Here is a 22,886-nt window from a genome sequence, read left to right as displayed (position 1 = left end):
CTTCTGATAACATTTCTCAACCTTTAATTCTATATACACCAAACCTCAAATCACATTGTTAATATCCATCCATTGTCCCCACCCCTGTATTCTTATTCAGGGTCCCGGGGATGTGATGGAGCCTATTCCAGCTCTTTTCAGGCAAAGGCAGGGGTTCACCCTGGACAGGTTGCCAGTCCATTGCAGGGCCACATATAGACCAACTACACATCCATTAACCTGACAACAAGCTGGAGTACCTGAGAAAACCCACACAACCACAGGGAGAACATGCAAACTTCACACAAAAAGACCCCTGCTAGGATTTTAACCGATAGGGCTTTAACTGTCTAACTGCGAGTCAATAGTGCTGCACATGCATGCACACAGTTCATATTTGAAATAAAATATGTGAGTTGTGTCAGTATGACTGCAAAAACTTGAATGGTACAGAAAAAAATAAAACTTCTCAAATTGAAAAAAAAAAAAAACTAACTTCCGTTAAAAGAAAATGGAGGATATGTTAATAGAAACTCTACCTCTTTGATAAGCAGCTTGAAAACAGAAGGCACTTTCACTGCAATTTCATTCACTCCGAAGAATAGTCTCCTAACAAAAAGAGAAAAACATTAAGGGTTAGCTGTGTCAGAAACACTTTATAAACACACACACACTAAAAAACAGTGAAATATAATACTACCATATAAGTACACTGATTAATACCTCCTACTTTTTGAGGGGTATTCAATTAGTATAAGTTAAACTGTTATTTGAATATAGTCAATGAGCATCCATGGCCAGGTTTAACAGTTTAACATCAAGTCTGCTGAGGTGCTTGAGACAGAACTGCTGGTTTAGTGAAACCCAACCCAAAGAACTGCTAGAACAGTCTATTAAAATCTATGCATCCTATAGAATGGAAAATTACACTCAGAACATTTTAACAATGAAGAAGATCAGATGCGGTGACTTTGTGTCAGTTTAATCCATCTTCCACCACTGCAATAACTCCCAAGCCAAATTGTTGCAGTAAAGATTATTCAAATGAGAAGTCTCTCTTTAAAGGTGCGGGTATACTTCTGCGTCACACACACGCAGAGCACACGGCGCACCCGTGACGTCGTCACGAATCCTTCGGACTTCTCCGTCTCTCCATTTGGTCGCGGTGCAGTACCCCCCGCGGCCACTAGTTAGCGATCTTTTTCTGAATGGTTTATCCGACTTTTTCCGGTCACAGTAAATCAAAGAGATAAGGACAACTATTGTGCAAAAAACAAAAACAAAAAAAATCACATATAAACGAAGAAAAGAGCCCTGGAAGTTCACTACTGATTCAAACCGGAAACCGGAAATGCTTTGCTTTCAAACGAACCAATCACAGCCCTCTCGGTCTGCGTGTGGTCGGCGTCTCCTCGACGCGTAGTTACAATTTTCAGGAGGTGCACGTCAGAGACGGCGCATGTGACGGCGTGTCCTCTGCGTGTACAAAAACCACACGCCGTAGACACGGCGTCGTTTTGACGCAGAACCATAATTCAGCCTTAACTCAGTATACAGTGTTGATGAATAAATGAAAATGAAGTCTTACTGGACAACTGAGCTTAAAAATCATACAGTACAACACATTTGTGCTATTCTGTTTATTCTTATTGACAATATGATGCTGTATATTTTGAGTTGATTTTTATAAATATTTGAGTGAAATATCTGCAATAAGTCATTGCTTTTTTATTTTTTACAGTTTTGTATCTTGTGTAATCAATGGGTTCTTACCGGTACTCCTGCTGGTCCTTGGTCAGGCCTGAACTGTGCTCCGAGTGGAGTGCCGAGCAGCTGACCTGCAGATCTTCCAGGCCACTGTAGTTTAAAAAAAATAAATAAATAATGTTTTAATAAATAAAACAAAGAGGTTGAGGCTTTCCATGAGACATTAGAGACATTAGAGACATAAACCCAGTAAGTAGGGAAACATTTAGCCACATTTAGCCTTAAGTTTCTGCAATGATAGTTTTGAAGGTTGTTAAAGAATGCTTACGTTAAAACCTCAAAGTTCTGCCCCTCGTCGTTCCAATAATATTTTGTGCTATGCAAGGTAAAATAGCGAATCTGAAAAAGACAGAGGAAGGACGGGGAAAGAGAAATGGGTACAGTCATCTACGATTTATTTGACAAAAGTATGAATTATTGTATTGCACTTATAACAAGCTTAAAAGGAAGCAAACATGTGTTAATGATGTGGTCTTGGCCCCAAGCCTTGTTTCAGTCATATGCACTCATATGCCTTGCTGTTCATGTGGGTGCTCTTCACAGTGCACATGATTAGAACGTCACAATGTCTTTATATAAACTTTGGAAATGAAACACAGATGGGTGGTGACGACCATCTTTGTGTCAAGTGTGTTTACATAATCAAGTTTTCAACAGTGTACTGTGAAGACGAGTGTTCTACCAACCTGTGTGGGCTGGTAATCTGAAAATCTTCTTATGATCCCCTGAGAGGGGCCGCGATCAGAGGGGTGAGGAGCGTGTCCGTTGGCCAGAGGCAGGGAGGCTGGGGTGGAGAAGGGGCGGGAGTGAGAAGAGGGAGGGGGGGTGGTCTGGGTCTCCAGGCTGTGGAAGGGGTTGCTTCCCGGGGCAAGCATCACTCGCACCCTGGACAAGAACCAACGTCGGAACTCATCCTGGTCAACAACCCAAACATAAAACAGTTAATATACTGAAGTTCCAGTTTTTAACTTACAGTACATCTGTATAATATAAATATTACTCATGAGGAGGTCCAACAGATATCAGACTTTTTGGAGCTTTCTGAATAGGGGTGGGCAAAAATATCGATATGGCAATATATCGCGATACTTTTCCAGCCGATTCAATATCGATTTTAAAAATTTGAATATCGATTTTTTTTTAATTTTTTTTTTTTTTAATTTTTTTTAATCCCCGATCTTTTTCCCATTATATCACCTAGTGCTCCTACCTAAGTGACAGTCCTGGGCATTGCCACTCTCTACCAACCCTGGGAGGGCCCTGCACTGAGCTCAGGTTTTATTTCACGTTTTATTTCATTTTATAATTTATTTTTTATATAACACAATTGCCTGTCCTTAAAAAATGAAAAAAAAAATGGACAGAGGTTTATTTATTTATGGATTTATATCTATACTGACTGATCACTGTGCCTGTCCTTGGTTTTAGTACCCATCTTTCTTGTGTTTATTATCATTTGCCACATAATTAAAGCAACCTCATACTAAATTTAATGTTAATTTCATATGATGTAAATAATATGAAAAACATATACAAATAAGTTGTAACTTTAGCTTGTATAGTTATAATAAAAAATATATACAACTTGGATTTTAAGATGTGTAATGCATTTTTAAATTTATCGGTGAACTATGTAGAATATAATAATCGGGATATCGCATAATCGGGATATCGCAATGTGTATCGTATTGTGGCTCAAGTATCGTGATGCGTATCGTATCGTGAGGTTCTTCCCAATACCCACCCCTATTTCTGAATATCAAAATCCATATTAGGAAGAAATATGAAAAAGTTAATTATCCATCAAATAAAATCCACTGCTTGCAATAGTATTTGCACATGTGAATACAACAGCTGAGCAAACAACTGTGTAGTATATTTAAAAATAAGGAAAAATGAAGACGGTAATGGCCAAACAGCCAGAGAGCAGCAGAACAGAGTCAGTCGGGCTCTACTTGCTACCTACCGTGGAGCGCAGCAACACCACTTTGGCATCCCGGGCTGTGGTACGGGTGCAGGTGGACTTGACGCACCATTCTGGCATCCAATAAAGCAGCAGGAGGAGGAAGCCCCCTGTGCACAGTACCCCAACGCCCACAAGGGCAAGTCGCCAATGACAAAGACGGTAGCCTTGCAGCTCCTGGATGATGATAGAAGACAAAGGGTTGTGATCTGATGAATCAGAAAACATCTGATGCTCACATTGGCACTGACATCAAATTACAAACAGGCATACCATCTCCTCCTCTTGTCCCTTGTTGACAATTTTCAGGTCTCCCTTCTCCATGACAGAACAGTTTGCCAAACCCCTTCCTTAATTACTAGAAACAAAAAAAACAAAAAAAAGAATCATCAAAATGTTACCATTTTGTACCATTTTGGGGGGCATGTCAAACATCAGCTTATTTCAGAATACAAGCCAAACATCTAAAGCTGTCATAAGTATTTGTTCAGTCACAATTTTGATATTAAGATATATTTTTAGGTAAATGAACTGACTTCATAATTCAGTAGCAAAAAAATCATTAGCCAAATTTTAACTTAATATAGTCACTAAACTGTAACTTACATGCTCAGAATATCAGTGCTAATAGTGTGGGTTCTTCATCCTGCATCTTCTAAGCATGCAACAAAAGACTCACTGGATGGAATAAATATGTCTCGTCTTGCTTTTGTGTTTACAGACCAAGTTTACTTTAACTCAACTGGGAGCTGAACAAAACTAGCCTCTACTCGTCTCACCGTGGCATGTTCGCACATGGCCCTGCTGTTTTACACACCCCTAAGGGTTTTAGTGTTAATAATGGCAAAGTGGGTTCTAAAACACTCTCTCACACACACACACAATAATAAATACAAGGACTAAATAAAGAGACACAAACAGGGAGTTAAGGTACCCTGACCCCAGTTATTGCTGAGGAGAGCCAGCATGGTGTGCCAGGACACAATGCCCGCAGGCCCAGCCCCCTACTGCCCCCCTCCAACAGCTCCTTCAACACCCAGTGATCCTGTGTCACTGCCCCCACACACACAGATCTTATCAGCCAGCTGCACCCGGGAGAAACTTTTTTCTGGCATACTGTGGGACATTTTGCTTAGGACCAAGCCCTTCCTTCTATTTTACAAAGGCAACCCCCTGACCGGCGCTAGGCAGTCGTCGCAGTGCAACCAGAACATTCCCTCCCAAACTATTGCTATGACTGGAAATGCCAAGGCACATGCATAACTGACAGACTCATTTGCAAAATTTCTATCCTGGAATGGTGACTCAGAGATAACGCAGCAGCAACAAAAGCACAATCCAAAAAAGGAATTCAAAGTATCGAGCTTTTGTGGCTACTGACCCTGGTCAGATAACATGAAGTGTAACATGTAATCACAAGCTGGAAGCACAAGGCAAACACAAGTTTTGTGCTGGACAGGAGAGCCACAATCAAGCTAAATTCACCTTTTTCATAGCTTCAGTACCAATTTATACTGCTAAATAAATAAATAAAAACATTAAAAACATTTAATAAAAAAAACCCACCTAACTCACTCATCAGAAAATTACAGAATCCTTTCCGATGTTCATCTTATGATTTATTGAAAACAAAAAAACATTAAACAGTCTGTGGAAACCAAAATAATAAATCAATAATAATTAGCAGACAGATATCCTAGATGTCTATTTGACTTGATGTAATACATTTCTTGTTACCTCAATCTGGAGAAAAATAATTATATCCATCCATCCATTTTCCATACCCGCTTTACCTTTTGCAGGGTCAGGGGGTCTGCTGGAGCCTATCAGCTCCTCACAGGCGAGAGGCAGGGGTTACACCCTGGACTGGTCGCCAGTCCATCACAGGGCCAATAATTATATTGTTTTGTTTTCTTTATATAATCTACAGGAAAACTGACATATGCCATGAAAGGGAAATCTGATGACTTTTGGGAAATCTGGGGACAGTTCATGCGCTTTATGAGGAGTAATCCGTCGGGACCTGTACTGGATGATTCTGTTGAATGATGATGTAGGGGGGATTCTGATTTTGTTTTTGTTTTGTTTTGAGTTTTGTGCGTAATGTTTTTTTTATGTTGTTGTTTTGTCTCTGTATCTTTGTCTGCTATGCTTGTGTTTTTTTTCTTTCATTGTTTTTTTTATTTTTTATTGTACATTTTATTTACAGATAACTGTATTGTTGTAATAATTGGAAAAAATGTCAATAAATATAGTGTTCAAAAAATATAATCTACAGGATGCAAAATTCTCACGAAATCACTGTTCATGGTGATTATAGAGCAACATTAAAGAAAACAAGCAAAGATTAAACTCATTTGTTGGTTGGTTTTGTGCTTAGCACACATCGCAACACTTTCTGCAAGTGTAGACAAAGTTTCAATTTTTATAGGTTTAAACAGTAATAAAATGACCCCTTTAGAATCCCCTCTTAATAGTTTGGTGATTTAAAAGCAGATTGCTATGGATGATGTGGCCAAACAAGATTATGAAAAACAAAAATGTACTTTCAATCCAGTGTCCAAAACAGCATCCTGGAGTTGAGTCAATGTGTTTTGCTAAAGTTACACCACAAGTAACAGTCAAACATTACTTCAAGGGTTAGGGTTAAGCCTTATTTAGATAATGAATTGAAACATGTTTTTTCTTTTTACTCCCAAGCATGACTCATGAGTGCTGTCACCTCCAGAAATACTCAGATGACTCTGGTGCTGTGGAGTCTGTCAGTAGTAAAGGAGACGGAGTACAGAGAGGTGCTGGACCACTTAGTGGCCTGGGGCCTCATTTAAAATGGACTGCGTAGGATTCATACTAAAAGTGCACGTACGCTCAAAAGCCGAAAATGCCGGGCGCAAAAAAAAATCCGGATCTATAAAACCGCGTGCACGCAGACTTCCACGTAAGGTTCTCTTTATAAATCACAGTCCAGCTGGAAGGCTGCGCACGTGAATCCGCCTGGTGTCCCGCCCTCAACACGCCCACTTTCTACCGAAAATGGAATCATTTTGCATATGAATGAGCCTGCTGAGCATGCGCAGTGGCTTCCTGCAACCTGTTTGGCTTCAGAATGAATGAATGAACGTGTCGAGCCACCGTGCCACTGAATTTCACTGAGATCTGAGATCTAGATGTTGTTGATGAGGAGGAGGACAGGAAAATCACATTATTTTCTGGTCACAGTAAAAGTAGAAAAATAAATAGTAAATAAAGCGAGTGAGTGGCAGCACGCCGTTGCTGCGCGGAACGCCGTGAGTTCCCCGGTGCAACAGGGGGACACACGTCCCCCCGTCTTTTCAAAATCATGTTTATTTTCCCCTTACTTTTTACAGTTTAAAAACTAACGGTAGGCTCAGCCTTAAATTGCAAATTATCAAGACACTGTATGAAAGCGATACGAGAGCAGCCCCGCTTCACCCCCCCGCTCTCCCTCCTCCTCCCTCCCCTCAGAGCTGCTCAGGGCGGGTTTATGGTTCTGCGTTCCTTTAACGCAGAGCCTACGGCGTAGGTGCGCGTCGCCGCGTAACTTACGCCGTAGGCTCTGCGTCGTTTTAACGCGGGACCCTAATTTAGGCACCATACACCTGCATGTAAAGGTTTCACGCGCGCGTAAAACTCATATGAAAACAAATCTGAGTCCCTTTAGGGAAGAAATGAGGGGCTCCGTGGGGCTCCCTAAACGCAGCCCCTCATTTGTTCTGTCCTAAAGCGGTGAAGGAGGTTCCCGGCGTGTCCTGCACCGCGGCTGCAGCTCCAGCAGCACCAGAGTCCTGACTGACTGAGCTTCACACACAGAGGAACACGATCAGCGCTATATTATTTTATTTTATTATTTTATTATTTTAAGTCTTATATATTTTGTGATATGTGATGACATTATTAAGAGTATGACATGAATCTGGCTTCATTTCACCACCTCAAACCCTGCGTCGCCAGTTCCCCGTGTCTTAAGTAAATTCTTACGGGAGGGTCCTGGTTGCCGTAAAGATAAGCAGATTTTTCGGTTAGTTTTTTCTTTTTAGATCCGAGGATTTGCGTAGAAGGTGGCTTCCGCAACTTTCAGGCGCTTTTTCTGCGCAAGCAAGCTTTATAGATGAGGCCCCTGGTCTGGGAACAGTCATATCATCTTGAATATGAACAGGACAAAGGAGATGACTGTGGATTTTAGGAGGACCAGGAATTAAGTCAAACAATAATTCCATTTTGGGAGAAAAGGAGGAGTACAAATATCTCAGTGTCACCTGGATGACAGACTTGGACAACAGAAAGGAGCCCTGCTAAACAGCCCAGTAAGCTATAGCCATAACTCAACCAAAGTGTAAATATAAACAAATCGACTGTTCCAGTCTACGAGAAGGGACAGGGCAGGGTGTATTTTTTTAAAGAGTCTGTTCTGGAGTCTCTGGAGCTGATTATGCTTCATAAATAGAAAAATATGACAGATAACAGGGTGCATCTTCTTGACATCAGAGTGATTCAGCAACAGTCTTCTCTCAGAAGTAGGGCTGGGCGATATATCGAGATTTTAATATATATCGATATATTTTCAAACACGATATGGTACGAGACAATATCGTTTATATCGATTTAAAAAAAATATATATATATTTTTTTTTACGATTTTGATATAGCTTATTTTGTGACAAATTGACTTGAATGTTTTATTTGAGATTTGCACAAATGTTTTGTTATTTGCACAACTGTCAACCTCAGTGGAAAAGTCTGCCTGTTACTGTCTACATTGTATTAATTGCACAGTGTATTTTAATTTAATTGTTATGCAGGAAAGGGATATTTGTTTAATTTTATTCAAGAAGCATTTTTATTCTATATATGCAGGCAGTTTATTTTTATTTCATTTGTTTTATACATTTTGATATTGTGCAGACCTCTGTTAACAAAGGTACCTGTGTGACATTTGGCACGAGGCTTTGTATTAAAACTGACTGTTTTTTTAAGGGTTTGCCTCAGAAAAAAATGAAGCTAACAGAGATGCTATGCTATAATGCTTTGGGGGAAACCCCAATTAAGGCACAGAAAAAATATCGAGATATATATCGAGTATCGCCATTTAGCTAGAAAATATCCAGATATGACTTTTGGTCCATATCGCCCAGCCCTACTCAGAAGCATCTTGAAATCCACTGTAATCCAGACCGCTACAGATCCGTCTTACCAACATCTATAACCATCAACAATGACTCTTTTAAGAGACGAAATTACTAACAGGTAATTTTGCTTTAGAGACTAGCAAAGCATTACTGAGCTGAACAATTAACAATTATTTCAAAATAGCAAATTACTGGACTGATTAGTCTCTGCAATTAACCAGTATATCATTAGAGCATATCATAGGATTAGTTATACCTTGAGAGCCAGGGACACAATGCCCCAGGCAGTCCACCTCCCCACAGGTAGCTTGCTCTCTCACAACACCAACCTGGAACCCTGGAAGGAGGGAAATGAAATGTTTTTTTAGCATGCAGAACTTTACAAAGGGGCTTTGAACACCCTAATCAGAAAGCTTGACGTTAACACAGAGACACATCTTCATGAAACAGTTAACGCGTCACCTCTGTGGAAAAAAATTTTAATCAGCAACAAACCAGTTTTTCAAACTAACCGAAAAGACAGTTTTGTGTACTTATTGAAAGAACATTCCACAAGGAGAGCAAGCTGTCTAAATCACTCTTCTTTTAAATATGAGTCAGTAAGGATAAGAAATTAAAAGTATATTTAAATTTGATATAAATCACTCCAATAAATAAAGTTAGGTGAAAGTAAAAGTATATCTTCAATGCCTCTTGGTTTTACATGTTCAGCCGAGGCTGTGTGTGAAATACCAAATACACCATGATTTAGTAAAGTTTAACAATAGGTTAGCTGTTTGTGTATGACATTCTCAGTCTCACATTATTGCGAAAGAGTCTTGGGCCACTCTCCATTACAACGCTTCAGTTCCTTGTGGTTTGTGTGCTTCGTTTATGCACAACTCTAAGTTCCAAGGTTTCACAATCCAAGAATCAAGGCTTTGCAAAGGCCGAGTCAGCCATTCTGCCGTGAGTTTGCTCGTGTGCTTGCTCGTGTGCTTAGGATCACTGTCCTGGTGCATAATGCAGTTGTGGCTAACCTTTAGATGTTAGACAGATTACTTTTTAATTGACTAGGATAATTGGGTATACAGAGGAGCTCACAGTTGACTTAAAAACTGCAGTGTACCCTGGTCCTCTGGGTGCCAAACAAACCCAAATCATTGCACCTCCAGATCCATTTTTGACAGATGGTGTGTCGTGGAGTCCAAAAGAAATTGCTACAGAAGTTTTGTGGTTGGTCCAGATGCAACATTTCAAACTTAAGCACTGCTGCCATGTTATTTAATAAGAGCACAAGAGAAGAAACATGTTTTCCCTTTTATTACTTCTTGATATGTAAAACCGTAGATCTGAAAGTGTGTGCTTTCGTTTTCACATGGCTGTATATCATCCGGATTATGCAATACCTGAAGTGTATGTAAGAATAATGAAACCTTGTTCAAGGATGTACTGTAATGACACACATTTCATGCTGAGCCATTTGGTACAGGACATTTAGTTCGGTATGTACACTTAATGTGTTCAGTGCAGCTTGTGGTCAAGACAACCATGATAAGAAAAGCCCCTCTGTCTACATTCTCATTTCATCCGAGACATTCAGTGCATCAGTCCATCAGCTCAAATTAGTTCGAATGATTGGCTTCCACAGGTGTGGAGACTGGCATTTTTATGAATTTTTTACGGTAATTTAATTGATTACACATTTTAATTTAATCATCTTTCCCACACAGCCAAAACTTACAACTTCTCTATACGTGTCAACATGAAAAGCATGCACAAATTGTAAACATGTAGGCTACTCTGTTTTGTCCAATGCCAACTCCAATAGCGTTTATTTAGTTTAGCGGTGTCAACACTGACCAGATCCAAAAGTAAGAAAACCCTATTTATGGCATTTATCTACTGAAAATACATTATTGGAGTTCAAATTGACAAAAACTGACACCGATACCCATTTGTTCTCAGGGCTTAGTATTCTTGTCCAATGTCCAAGCCCATGAAAACTTTTAGTACATATCCCACTGCTTTTTTTCACTTCACTGAAGGTAAGCAACCAAGTCAGCTAAATAAACACACACACACACTCACATAAAAAGAAGGGATATTAGAAAACATTAGTATTGCTAAGGTAACATCAGGCCCCTAAGAGTCGGCATGAGTTTTATTTATAGATTCTTTGAGCCCAGCCTGAGCCCACCATTGTTGTCTCTCACTTGATTAGTCTTCCATTGTGTTAATAAGCAATGTTGGGGGGTGGGGGGGCTGTTCATTTCTATTCCAAATAAGATTAAACATGACTAACAATACTGTCTCCGTTAAAAAAAACAAAACACTAAGATTTTAACAAATTATGATATTTAAAAAGAGCATAAAAAAACGACAACATATGTGAACCATGGGTAAAAGACGGTTTCAGCACACAGCCCAACGTCAGGAGATTATTATCACCCATCAATTAATTAGTCAGTTCTCGAGCCATGCAGTTAGCTCTCTGATACATCAATTAAAACAACAGCTTTCAACTTATCGTAAGCAATATATTAAAGATTAGACATATTGTCCTTTCCCTTTCTGTCCTGTTCTTCAACTCATAGACAAGGAGGAAAAAGTGAACAATGAGCCATGACCTAAGTCTATAATTCATGGAAGCATTTAGAGGAAAGTGTGTTTTGTTTTGTTTGGTCCCCCCTCCGTCATACCCAATACGCTTTTATCACTTCCCCTCCTGCTCACGGGATATTATAGCCAAGCTTTGTTCCCCCTCATGACCCAGTCAAGTCTTTTTTTCCTCTCTTTTAAAATCACCATGACCACTTGTGCCAGCACCTTTTAGTTTTTTTTAAGCTTTAAAGAATTTTGGAGTTAAGGAAAATAATTCTCATTGTTTTCACCTTGCACTGCAATAATGCTGGTAAACCAACTGAAAGCTAGTTTTATCTAAACGTTAAATATGCTTTCTTTGGGAATCTTTATAAGTATAATACAATGTTTAATCATTCTCAAAGCCGGGTAAATTTCTATGAACTTTCCTTTTGTTCATTGCTTCTCAGTCACGCCATATCACTTCTTATAACCTTCTTATAATATAGGTAACCTTATAATTTGAAACAGAGCATAAAAGACATATTAAAACATGTTAATTTTGTCATCAGTTACAAAACATTATACCCAAATTAAAATGTCAAACGAATTGTTTTCTATCTGTGAATTATCATATTAGGGCGAAGAGCTATTGAGCAGCACTACGAAAACTTATAGCGCAGTCGTTGTACTTTTAAACTTATTTGCACAACTTTAGATACAGATACCTGTACAACACCTTTATACATTTACAGTGCTTTCCCCTGTTTGAATGTGTTGACCCTTACTAGCTTAATTCTGCTGGAGTAAAGGTCAGAAAAACTTCTAGAAACAGCTTTATGACAGCTCTGTGACATTCTGCCATTTATTTTCCTCCTCATCTTGAGATGGATAATTAGTAGTTTCTGACTTCTGCAGAAGCTATGACTGCGACCTGACTCAGACTGCGGCATAACTCCAAAACATAAATCAGAATAAAAATGAATAGGAACCACTGTCTTAATGGGTTAATAAATTACTTAATACTACAGTATTAAGTACATACTGAGTGTTACATGATGAGGCTGGGAGGATAGTAGCTTGTTCAGTAAAGCTCAATACAGAACTAGGAGGGTTCTGCTCTGCTCTGTGTAGCAGCTGCTCCAGAGTTCCCAGGGGTTAGTTTTCCAGAGTATTCATAAGCATTTTGTGAGGTCAGTCTCTGACTTGCAATAACTTTCCTTTGCATTTTGCTGCATTTAGATTACATTTGTGATAAAAGGAGGCCAAACGTCAGAGTTTGACCATGGTGACTGTAAAGCTGAAGTAGTAAATTAAACATAATTAACTACCATAAACAACTTCAGTATCATTGGTAGAAAGTTCCAATTAATTTAAAAAAAGAAAAATCTAATAAATATAGCAGTAATGTTTATCATAGCAGTTATAGGTACTTTAGTAATACAAAAATGTAAGCCGCTGCAGCAATGTGTCTCAAGCAGTTCTCATTGCAACATTTGATCTTATTTCTAATCATTTTGAACTACCTGTGTGCATGCCTGACTTACTGCTCTGAATATATTTAGCCTCTTTAGGCAGTTTTTTTTCTGTACCAGCCACATGCATGATGGACATTTCTCTGACAAACCCTCTCTCACAAGCATTAGCAAGATAAGAAAAAAAAAAAAAAAAAAGTATAAAAACACTGATATCAATGTAGTAAAAGGAAAAGGTCAAGGTGGAGGTTAAATTATAATCAGAAAGTGGAAAGGTTCTGAAAAGTAGACCCCAGGAGAAGGAAAGTGGAGGCGCAGGGCTGGGAAAACTTTAATCCCACAGATCAAAAATTTTAAGTCTTAACATGTGCTTTTGGATTAACAGTGGAAGTGCGTTACAGTCCATGAAAAAGCATTTTTCTCTATGTGTGAGAGATTAAACACCTCTACTTTATAGAGCTGGTTATTGATGCATAATGACACTTAGTGAGATACCATTTCTACATGAGCGCAAAGCTTTCTGAAATATTTAAATCTAGCATTTCATATACAACTTTTTTTTTTAAATTATTGTTTTCATATTTATGTCACATAAATAAGTTAGACTAAGAGGAATCTTTATGATGGTAGTGTCTGACTGGGTTGAGTGATATCGCAACAAAACATAATAAAGTCAATGGAAATATTCCAAGTTTAATTACAAAAGCTAGTTATACTTTCCTAATCACATTTTATTTCTCCAGAGAAAGTAAGTCTTCTTTTTTGGCACCTTAAGAAGGTAAAAAACAGTGAGGCTCACATCAAAACTGAGGCAAAAGTTGTGACAAAGCTAGACACATCAATAGTATCACTGAAAATTGTGCTGTTATGAGCCATTTTGTATTCTTTCCATGTGAAAGGGGCGCAAATATGGCTGTTTCAATATAATATAATATCAAGCTTTATAAATATTACAAAAATAGTGAAATCCATTTCACATATACATTACAGGTTTTCATTACTTTGATAAATATTACGGTGTTCTCACTTTCAGTGATGTGGCTAACTGGGTCGTCCTGCTCTTAGTGGAGGCAAACCAAATACACCAGCTATAGAAAGGTCTGTTTTTCTATCACACTGGTCTGGGGCTCCCACATCAAACACTACTGGGGCTGCAGAGAAGACTTCTACCATGTCAGGATATTTCTCATCTTCACTCTGAACCAACACAGCAGGCCTTCCATCACCGGCTTATGTCTTTGACCTTGAATGTGAAAAGTCAAGAGACACTGCCTCAAAGGCCAGTGGAATATCAGCACCTCACTTCTTAAACTCAGAATGAACCACTTCCAAATGTCCTTTTTTGAAATTGAAGTTAAAACTTCAATATATTAATTCCTTAATTCGAACGATTAATTTTTCTGTGTTAATTGTTTACGTTCACAAATCACACTAACTATTTCTGATGTAGTTTCCACCTTTTTTTCTACATTAATTATTAACATTTTATCAAATACAATTATTATTTTCTAAGGACATGCAAAGTAAATTAAATTTTTGTTATATTGAATATTCATTTCTGACAGACATAAAATGAACGCTTCATTTAGCAAATTTTGTTCAATGCATTGCACTAAAATGGATGTGGGATGACTTCCTGGTGTCACTGATTAGCTAGTAAAATGGCTAATAAGTGACAACATTGGCTAATCTGCAACTAAACCAGGGGTAGTTCAACAAAGCCAGAATCACTTTTGAAAAGTTGGCTGGAGAAGTAGGAAAGTTGAGATCAGGCTACCAAGACCCAGTTTTATGCTTCAGGTGCCATATTCACTCAAATAAAAAGGGGGGTGTTGGGCATTATTTGACACATCTGCACAAACTTCACAAGAGGAATAAGTTGTGTGAATGGAAACTGTGAAGAATATAAAAATGTCAATGTTACACAGATACCAACATTCAATTTTCTATCTGAAATAATACACTAAAAGAAAATGTAAAGGCTTTCAAATCGACAATTTAATAAGAAACTTTGAACATAGCACGCCCGAAGCAGGTTCTCTCTTTCGCTGTAAAATGGTGATAACTTATGGCTTCATGGTGCAGCCACCTAATAAGGATCCAAATACTTTTACTAAGAGTAGATAACTTCTTGGGAATGAAAACCACTGTACCATCTATTTTACTTGACTGCAGCCCTTGCACACAAAGGAAAAACATTCAATCGTCATACATGATCTACAAGCAACATCCCCTCAAAGGACACAACTTAAAAGTGCAGAATGGAGTATTATTAAACAAATTATTTTGTTTAGTAATAAATGTAACATATCTGTGTAAAACCAGGTAAACAATTAGTTCAGTTTTTATAATTCAACATAGTTCTAGCTCATATAGGGATATTTTATTGCATTCAGACTCAAAAACCATCATTTCTATTTAAAGCAGTGGTTGTCATTCCTGTTCCTCGAGAGCCCGTCCTGCATGTTTTAGATGTTTCCCTGCATCAACACACCTGATTCTAATTAGGGGTCGTCATTAGCTTGTCATCAAGGTCTGGACAACTCTCTTGATGACACAATCATTCGTATCAGGGTGTGTTTATGCAGAGAAACATCTAAAACATCATTAAACATGTAAAACCTAAACTTGAAGTTGTTTAAGATGTGTGACTTGAATGACATCTTTGTAACATGAATCTAAAACATGCAGGACAGTGACTCTCAAGGTCCAGGAATGTAGACCACTGATTTAAAGGAAGGCATCACATTGACTGTTCTTAACATTTATGGTTTTATTAAGCATTTAAAAGCAGCACAACGTAACTTTCAGCTTTTCTGAGTTTGGCGGCATCTTTTGGACAAAAGCGGTTGTGCTTTACCAGAAAGAACACTACGTTTCTTATGAGCACCAGCGCGTACTGCCGGAAAACTCCTGTCCCGTCGCGTGCATTTGTTTTGAGAGAAGACGGGACGCTTTTCTGTTTCACCAAGTGAACAGACGGAACGCAAAAAAAAAGATGTTAAACTGCTGGAAAGGAACTGGAATTTACCGGGATACCTTAAACAAGGAAGCCAGGGAGCGGTATATGGAGAAAATAATGATTATTAACGGTCTGGATCCATATGAAATCCCTACTAAAGAATGCACTCTTCAGAAGGATTTACTGCCGCAGTTCTGCACAACCCACGTCTTAGGCTACCTTGTTTAGGAATGTTTGGCAGCTGCTTTGGTAAATGTTTGACTCGCCATGTGTTTCAATAAATTAGTATAATAGTACAACATACAGTACATGTTTTGTATTACTCTTACTTTTCTTTTCTTTTTTTGACTGCTTTGAAGAGGCTCCGAGGCGTGAGCAATATTTTTTTTTCTCGTGAGATTATTTTTTTCCTCTGCAGCTACAAATCAAATAGTTAATATTTTTTCCTCAACAAAATTAATCGCACCGCAGAGAGCTTGCCAGCAACTGTGTTTAGCTGGAGAAGTGGCAATAAAACCCGTTTGAATGATCCGACCCCGGTCTGTGAGTGTTTGTTTGTGGTTTAATAAACCCGTGTTTTGATCCGACGCCCGTCTTGATCTTTTCCCCACGTCTGTTGTGTGTGGAGCTGCTGCAGCCACGACGGGTTACCAGCTTCTGCGGAGCTGCGCTCCAAGCCCCGCCCATTTTCGTCTCGACTACGAATCGGGAAGGAGGGGGAAGTGACGTATGCCGTAAAGCAGTCAAAGCCGTAAAAATTTGTAGTTGTTTTAGTGTGGCAGGGTTCCTACCATGCTCCTCAAAGTTACATAGTGCCAGTGAAGGTGATACAGACCCCCCCAGACAATGACAGAGGTGTCATTAAACCTGTTGGAAGTTGATGTACCATCACAATGACTCTGGAAATATGATATTAAGGTGGAAAAGTTACGTAGTGTCGCTTTAAGCTTAACGTATCTCACAATATCCCATTTCACATCTTATTCATATGCAGCGCTCTTTTGCTGCTATAAACAGCCAATATGTCAATGAACTCTGACACTGACCAACAAGGGGAAACCAAGTGTTCCAATGTGGTATGTTAGACACAAAAAGCGAAAGACACTTTCTGATACTTCCAATGTTCCAAACAGTCAATTATTGGCTAGATGTGTGAAGGCCCTTAGGCCACAGTAAAGCAGCAGTGAAGAGCATGGAAGGGGCAACGTTCAAGCCAGTAGCAATGTCTCCACTAATAAACAGAAAAATAAACACTAAATATATTTGCTCTTATCTTTAATCTATGGTTCATATTTGTGCAACAAGAAGACCCTCCAATTCGATCAGTATTTTTTAAATAAATGGCATTGACTATATGAAACTAAATACCTTTCTAATGCTTTTTTCACAGAGGCCTTCTGTGATCAGATCATCCCAGCCCAACCATGGCCCAAACGTATAAAAATAGCAACCAACATTCTCAATTAATGAAATCCACACAGGCGGCACGCAAAACTCAAAAAGAACCTTTAGAATAGAATAGCTTGTCACTGAGAAAACTTTCAGTGCGTCCGAAATTCCATACTAAACAGTATATACTAAAAAGTATACTTAAATTCGGCACACTTTTGAGTAAATATCAGTAGTGTGCATTAATTCGGACGTACTATTAAGAGCGCACACGTCACTTCCTGCCGTTGGGAGTGAGTGACGTGTCACAGCAGCAATAGCAGCTCCGCTATTTCCTGTTTATCCTGGCCGAAACAAGATGACATTATTATATACAAATATTATAATATTATATAATAATATTATTATACTTATGACATATACGTATCACTTAGCAACCAAACGCCGCTGCATTGTATTATGGGAAGTTTCTGCTCGGCTAGTGTCCATCAATCCACACTAATAAATTTCTCCGGAATGAGTATGGATAGAGCGAGCATACTATTGAGTACGTTCTAATGTTTCGGACGCACTAAAAAATCTTGCATACTCATTTTGCATACTCATTAGGGTGGAAGTATGCAATTTCGGACACAGCCATTGTTAAATATTATTAAAACAGTGAAATGCCGTTTAGCACCCTGTGAGACAGCAATGAAGAAGAATAAATACTACTACTACCGTACTACTAATAATAATAATACTTTACTTGGTCAAAACTGAATCTCCACAATCGAATGAAGTACAAATATACAACTGAAAAATGCATATATCCCTTTTGTGGCTACACCAAATGTCATTTCACCTTAAAAATACAGTATTTATTTATAAAAAAAAAAATAAAAAAAATAAAGGCATAATTGGAGTTAAATACAGACCCGAGTGTTTTTAAGTTTAACACCTGATGGTTAAGAATTCACTGTATACTGCTTACTTGGCAAATAAATAAGAATCTGATATAAATCGACAAACAATTATAAAGCAATATTTCAAACAATACTGAAGCAAGGTACGTATAGGACAAAAATGACATACAACCTGTTCATTGTATGACATCCACTGATGGAGTCCAGCAAGAAACAAGGAAAGCTCCAAATGAGAAACAGCAAGGTGTTAATGTTTGACAAGAAGAGTTTTAATATGTGATGAGCCTTCAACTTGAGAATTTGTGGCACAACATAAGAAAATGACCAATCAGGAAGAATGTAAAAGGTCCAAGTCGACAGCTTCAAAACAACACTAACAACAGCCAAACAGTGGCTCAAGAAAATACTGTTTCACACCACCTGGCAAATACCCAAAGAGGAATTAGTCTGGTAGTCCTTGGGTCAGGTTATTTCAAAGGCATGTTAGACAAGCACAAAACAAAACACAATTGAATGGACCATCAGCTCATAAAAGCAAGAAAATATGTGCAACATGCCTCTAAGGCACTCTCTTTGTGATCTTGTCATGACAAATAGCTTGTTTATTACATAACTGATTGTAATTTGCCCAGCCTAGATAAGCTCAGAGGGAAATCTGTCGAAACAGGTGAGAGGTCAGAAAAGCTTTTCTACAGTACCGGTAAATGAAAAATTGACTATTAGAGGGATTACGTCATTTCAAATTTAATCCCAACTCACCAGTTTTGACTGCAATCTGATTACATTTAGCTAAACATAAATCATAAATCATTTTCTGTTATTTTAGTCGAGTATTATCTTGCGTTCAATTTCTTGCAGCTAGATTTTATTATATTGAGATGAAAATGAGCCTAACTGGGCCAACAAAACATTTCATGAAGCTCCATAGACAGAGGTTAGTTGAGTATGGCAGGTGTTTCAGAGCAAATTAATCTATGACCCAATGGTGTAAAGTACGACGGAGTATTAGGGCCAAACTAAGACAAACAAAAATTGAAATTACGAGAATAAAGTCATAATATAATTAGAATAAAGTCGGAATAGAATAAAGTCATAATATTATGAGAATAAAGTCGTAATATTACGAGAATAAAGTCGTAACATTACGAGGATAAAGTCGTAATTTATGAGAATAAAGTCGTAATATTACAAGAACAGGAAGAGTGTGTTAAAATGTTGAATATTGAGTCTTGTGAAGTTATACTTATATATTTATATTATATATAATATTACGACTTTATTCTCGTAATATTACGACTTTATTCTCGTTATATTACGACTTTATTCTCAAAATATTACGACTTTATTCTCAAAATATTACGACTTTATTCTCAAAATATTACGACTTTATTCTATTACGACTTTATTCTTGTAATATTACGACTTTATTCTCGTAATATTACGACTTTATTCTCGTTATATTACGACTTTATTCTCAAAATATTACGACTTTATTCTCAAAATATTACGACTTTATTCTCGTTATATTACGACTTTATTCTCGCAACATTATGACTTTTTTCTCGTAATTTTACGGCTTTATTCTCATATTATTATGACTTTATTTTCGTAATTTCCTTCTTTTTTTTTTTTCTTAGTTTGGCCCTAATACTCCGTCGTAGGAAAGGGTGTAAAATCATGCAATAAACCTCCAGACTCAGAGACAGTTTCTTCCCCCAAGCTGTTGCTCTGATGAACTCTCATCTCTCATAGACTCTCAGAGTAATCAACCACTGTGCAATAATAATAATAATAATAATAATAATAATAATAACCACAATCATATGCTGTAACAATGCACCTTTCAATAACCATGACTACCTCATACTGCTGCACCTTTCACTTTTAAATTGTATACATGTTAATAAGAGCCATTTGTCTATTACTGTTTGTAACTATTTAAATCTGTGTTCAGTGAGCGAAAAAAACGAAAACAAATTCCCTGTCTGGCATGTTCATACTTGGCCAATAAAGCTGATTCTATTCTATTCTATAAAGAACTGTATGACATCACTGCTAAAACCAAAAAAACTCATCACTGAACATGGAAAACATAAACTTGAAGTTGTTTAAGACCTGTGACTTGAATGACACCTTTGTAGTCTGAAAGGAAAACATCAGATCACACACACTTGTCAAAATTGTATCATCAGTGTGATCATGTTTGCCCGAGTTGGTGTTGTTGGCACACATTATGTGTCAATGAATCGTTCCCAAAGCCCCAGACGGTTAAGTGTGAGAAGAGACGAGTCTCCTCGTCGGAGGGAATGGTTAGATATCTGCTAGCTGGCTAAAATTAGCCGGGCTAAAGCGTTAGCTCTCCTGGTCCATGTGCCTTTTCAGCCTGAGTTTCTCCATTGTTGTCTATTTTGAAACATGCAATGCTCCGGTAAACGACACCGACCGGGGGAGGTGGGGGGGAGAAAACCAGCCGAGGAGCCACCTAACGCTTTAGCCTTAGCCTGGTAGCAGAATGACACATGGGCGACGATGATGATGATGATGATGATGGTGAAGATGATGATGATGATGGTGACAGCGATGCAGGCGGACAGCGAACACATTTCAGGATAAAACACACTCACCCAGAACCACCTGGACAGGCTGAAGATCACCTCCGAGTCATAGTGAGGGGAGAGTCGCTGTTATCTGAAGGGAAGCGTCGCTGAGGAGGAAGCCGGGCTGGTTTAGCCAGACTGGTGTCGTGAGCGCAGCGAGGAGCGTGTTGACAGCTCGGGAGAGACTGATTACTACAGAGCTGAACTGGCCCCAACTGGATAAGAGGCGGCGGGAAATGACGTCACGGCACGTCACGGCGTTAAATCGACGCAGAACTTACGCCGTAGGGTGCGGCGTAGGCTCTGCGTTGGTGTAACGTGGAACCATAAATCAACCTTAACTGCATAGATGTTATCCTGCGAACTATGGAGGTAGATTTGTGTCTTAATTATTCAATCAAAAAAAAGATTGCTTCAAAAAGAAAAAAATATTTTCATTGAAAAAAAATATTTTCATTGAAAAAAAATCACTTCAATAAAAAAAAACTTTTTCAATCAAGAAAAAAAGTGTTAAAATGCAAAAAAATAGTTGAGACCCAAAAAATTGCATTTGAACACTTTTCTTTTGGATTTAAAATATTTTTTTTCGATTTGAAGTTACTTTTTTTTTTTGATTGAAGTGAAAGAAGTTTTGAAGTCTTTTTTTTTATTGAATAATTAAAGGAGCTTGAGGCAGGATTTATGAAAAAAAAATCGTAAACGTTTTAGGTTTTCTAGTAATAATGTCAGATGAAGCGTTCCAAACCAAAACGAATGAGCCCTCTAGCGTATCTATCCGTTGCCTTGAACAGGCTGTGTGCTGCAAAATGCACTGCAATTCCGGACCGGAATTTCCCGCGCTGGGCTGCGGATGTGACGTCACATGACGCTGCATGCACGTTCCAGCCCCCGGGTCTGGCAGTCAGAAGGCGCGCCGATTTTTTCCAGTGGCCAACCGCGGTACTGCAACCAAAAATCCCATGCGGCCCAGAAAGCTTTTTTCCCATAGACCGCAATAGTAAAAGAGAAGCCTCTAAAACTGTTCACAGGACACCTCCAGCTGTAATCCCCGGCAATTACTAATCTTTGTATTCTATATTTTTAAGTCATGGACTTTATATCCGTCAAAAATGTTTTATAACGGCCAGAAAAGTAAAAGAAAAGTCTCTTTCTGGGCGTGACGTCACGGCTGACATCACAGCCGTGTCCGTGCATTCCACGGATGTTTTATATTAATATATATTATATAATTATATTATATTAATACATTAATAATATATGTAATGCTATACATGTAATAATATACATTAATTAATATATTATATTAATACATATTATATTAATATTCGCGTCATTGCCCCGGGGCATGATGGGAGGCCCCAGAGCATCATGGGAGGTGACTCAACTGCGCATGCTCTATGGGCCGCTGTATGCGGAAGTAAACCCGGAAGTCAGAGATTTTTTCGGCGGATGCGCTGGCTGAGCAGAATGCATTGAAATGAATGGGCGGCCATTTTTGACGTCCGATCCAGTTTTATAATAGATCCATGGCACGTTCTCCCCGTTCTCCCGTGCCGGCATCACTGTTGGCTGCAGTACCCCCAACGGCCGTCGTGGTGAAGGGTGGCGCTAGAGAGTCTCATTTCTTAAAAAAATTTAGGGATAAGGATAAGGATTTATGAAAAAAAAATGCGTATACGTTTTAAGTTTTCTAGTAATAATGTCAGATGAAGCGTTCCAAACCAAAAAGAATGAGCCCTCTAGTCAAAGGACACAGATTTTTTTTTTTTTATAATGAGTTTTACGCACGCGCGTGAAACCTTTACGCGCGCACGTACTTGCAAGCAAAGTGGTAATGTCCTTATAATGAAGTCCCAGGTTAAAATATAGCTCAGCTAAATCCTGTAATGTCATTTCCATTCATAAACAGAGCAGGGCGCAACTGGAGGGTCTCCTGTTCCAGCAATACTCCCCCATGTACTTGTTTTTACGCGCTCACGTAGAACAACTTTTAGGCACTCACTTATAAGTTTTGCGAGAGCGCGTGAAACTTTTTAGTGAGTGCATAAACATTTTACGTGCTCACTTAAAGGTTTTACGCGCGCGCGAGAAACTCATTATATATATAAAAAAAAAAATCCATGTCCCTTTCGGGGCTCCG

At 38.5% G+C, this 22,886-nt stretch overlaps 1 protein-coding gene across 2 annotated transcripts in view; it reads right to left on the bottom strand.

Moving 5' to 3' along the window:
- Positions 1-20,953, bottom strand: part of atp13a3 (ATPase 13A3) — a 44,513-nt gene extending 23,560 nt beyond the window's left edge. For both annotated transcript variants that reach the window (XM_061738445.1, XM_061738446.1), the window contains exons 1-8: positions 20,774-20,953; positions 9,113-9,193; positions 3,983-4,067; positions 3,713-3,886; positions 2,433-2,660; positions 2,015-2,085; positions 1,753-1,836; positions 519-588 (exon numbers count right to left, since the gene is read on the bottom strand). In XM_061738445.1, coding sequence (XP_061594429.1) covers positions 519-588; positions 1,753-1,836; positions 2,015-2,085; positions 2,433-2,660; positions 3,713-3,886; positions 3,983-4,033 — 678 coding nt within the window. In that variant the 5' untranslated portion in view covers positions 4,034-4,067; positions 9,113-9,193; positions 20,774-20,953. The remainder of the gene's footprint in view (positions 1-518; positions 589-1,752; positions 1,837-2,014; positions 2,086-2,432; positions 2,661-3,712; positions 3,887-3,982; positions 4,068-9,112; positions 9,194-20,773) is intronic.
- Positions 20,954-22,886: the final 1,933 nt, after the last annotated feature.

The sequence above is a fragment of the Cololabis saira genome, chromosome 13, assembly GCF_033807715.1.
Source record: "Cololabis saira isolate AMF1-May2022 chromosome 13, fColSai1.1, whole genome shotgun sequence".
Lineage (NCBI taxonomy): Eukaryota > Metazoa > Chordata > Actinopteri > Beloniformes > Belonidae > Cololabis > Cololabis saira.
The sequence above is the reverse complement of the archived record's forward strand: the minus strand, read 5'-3'. Positions and strand labels throughout refer to the sequence as shown.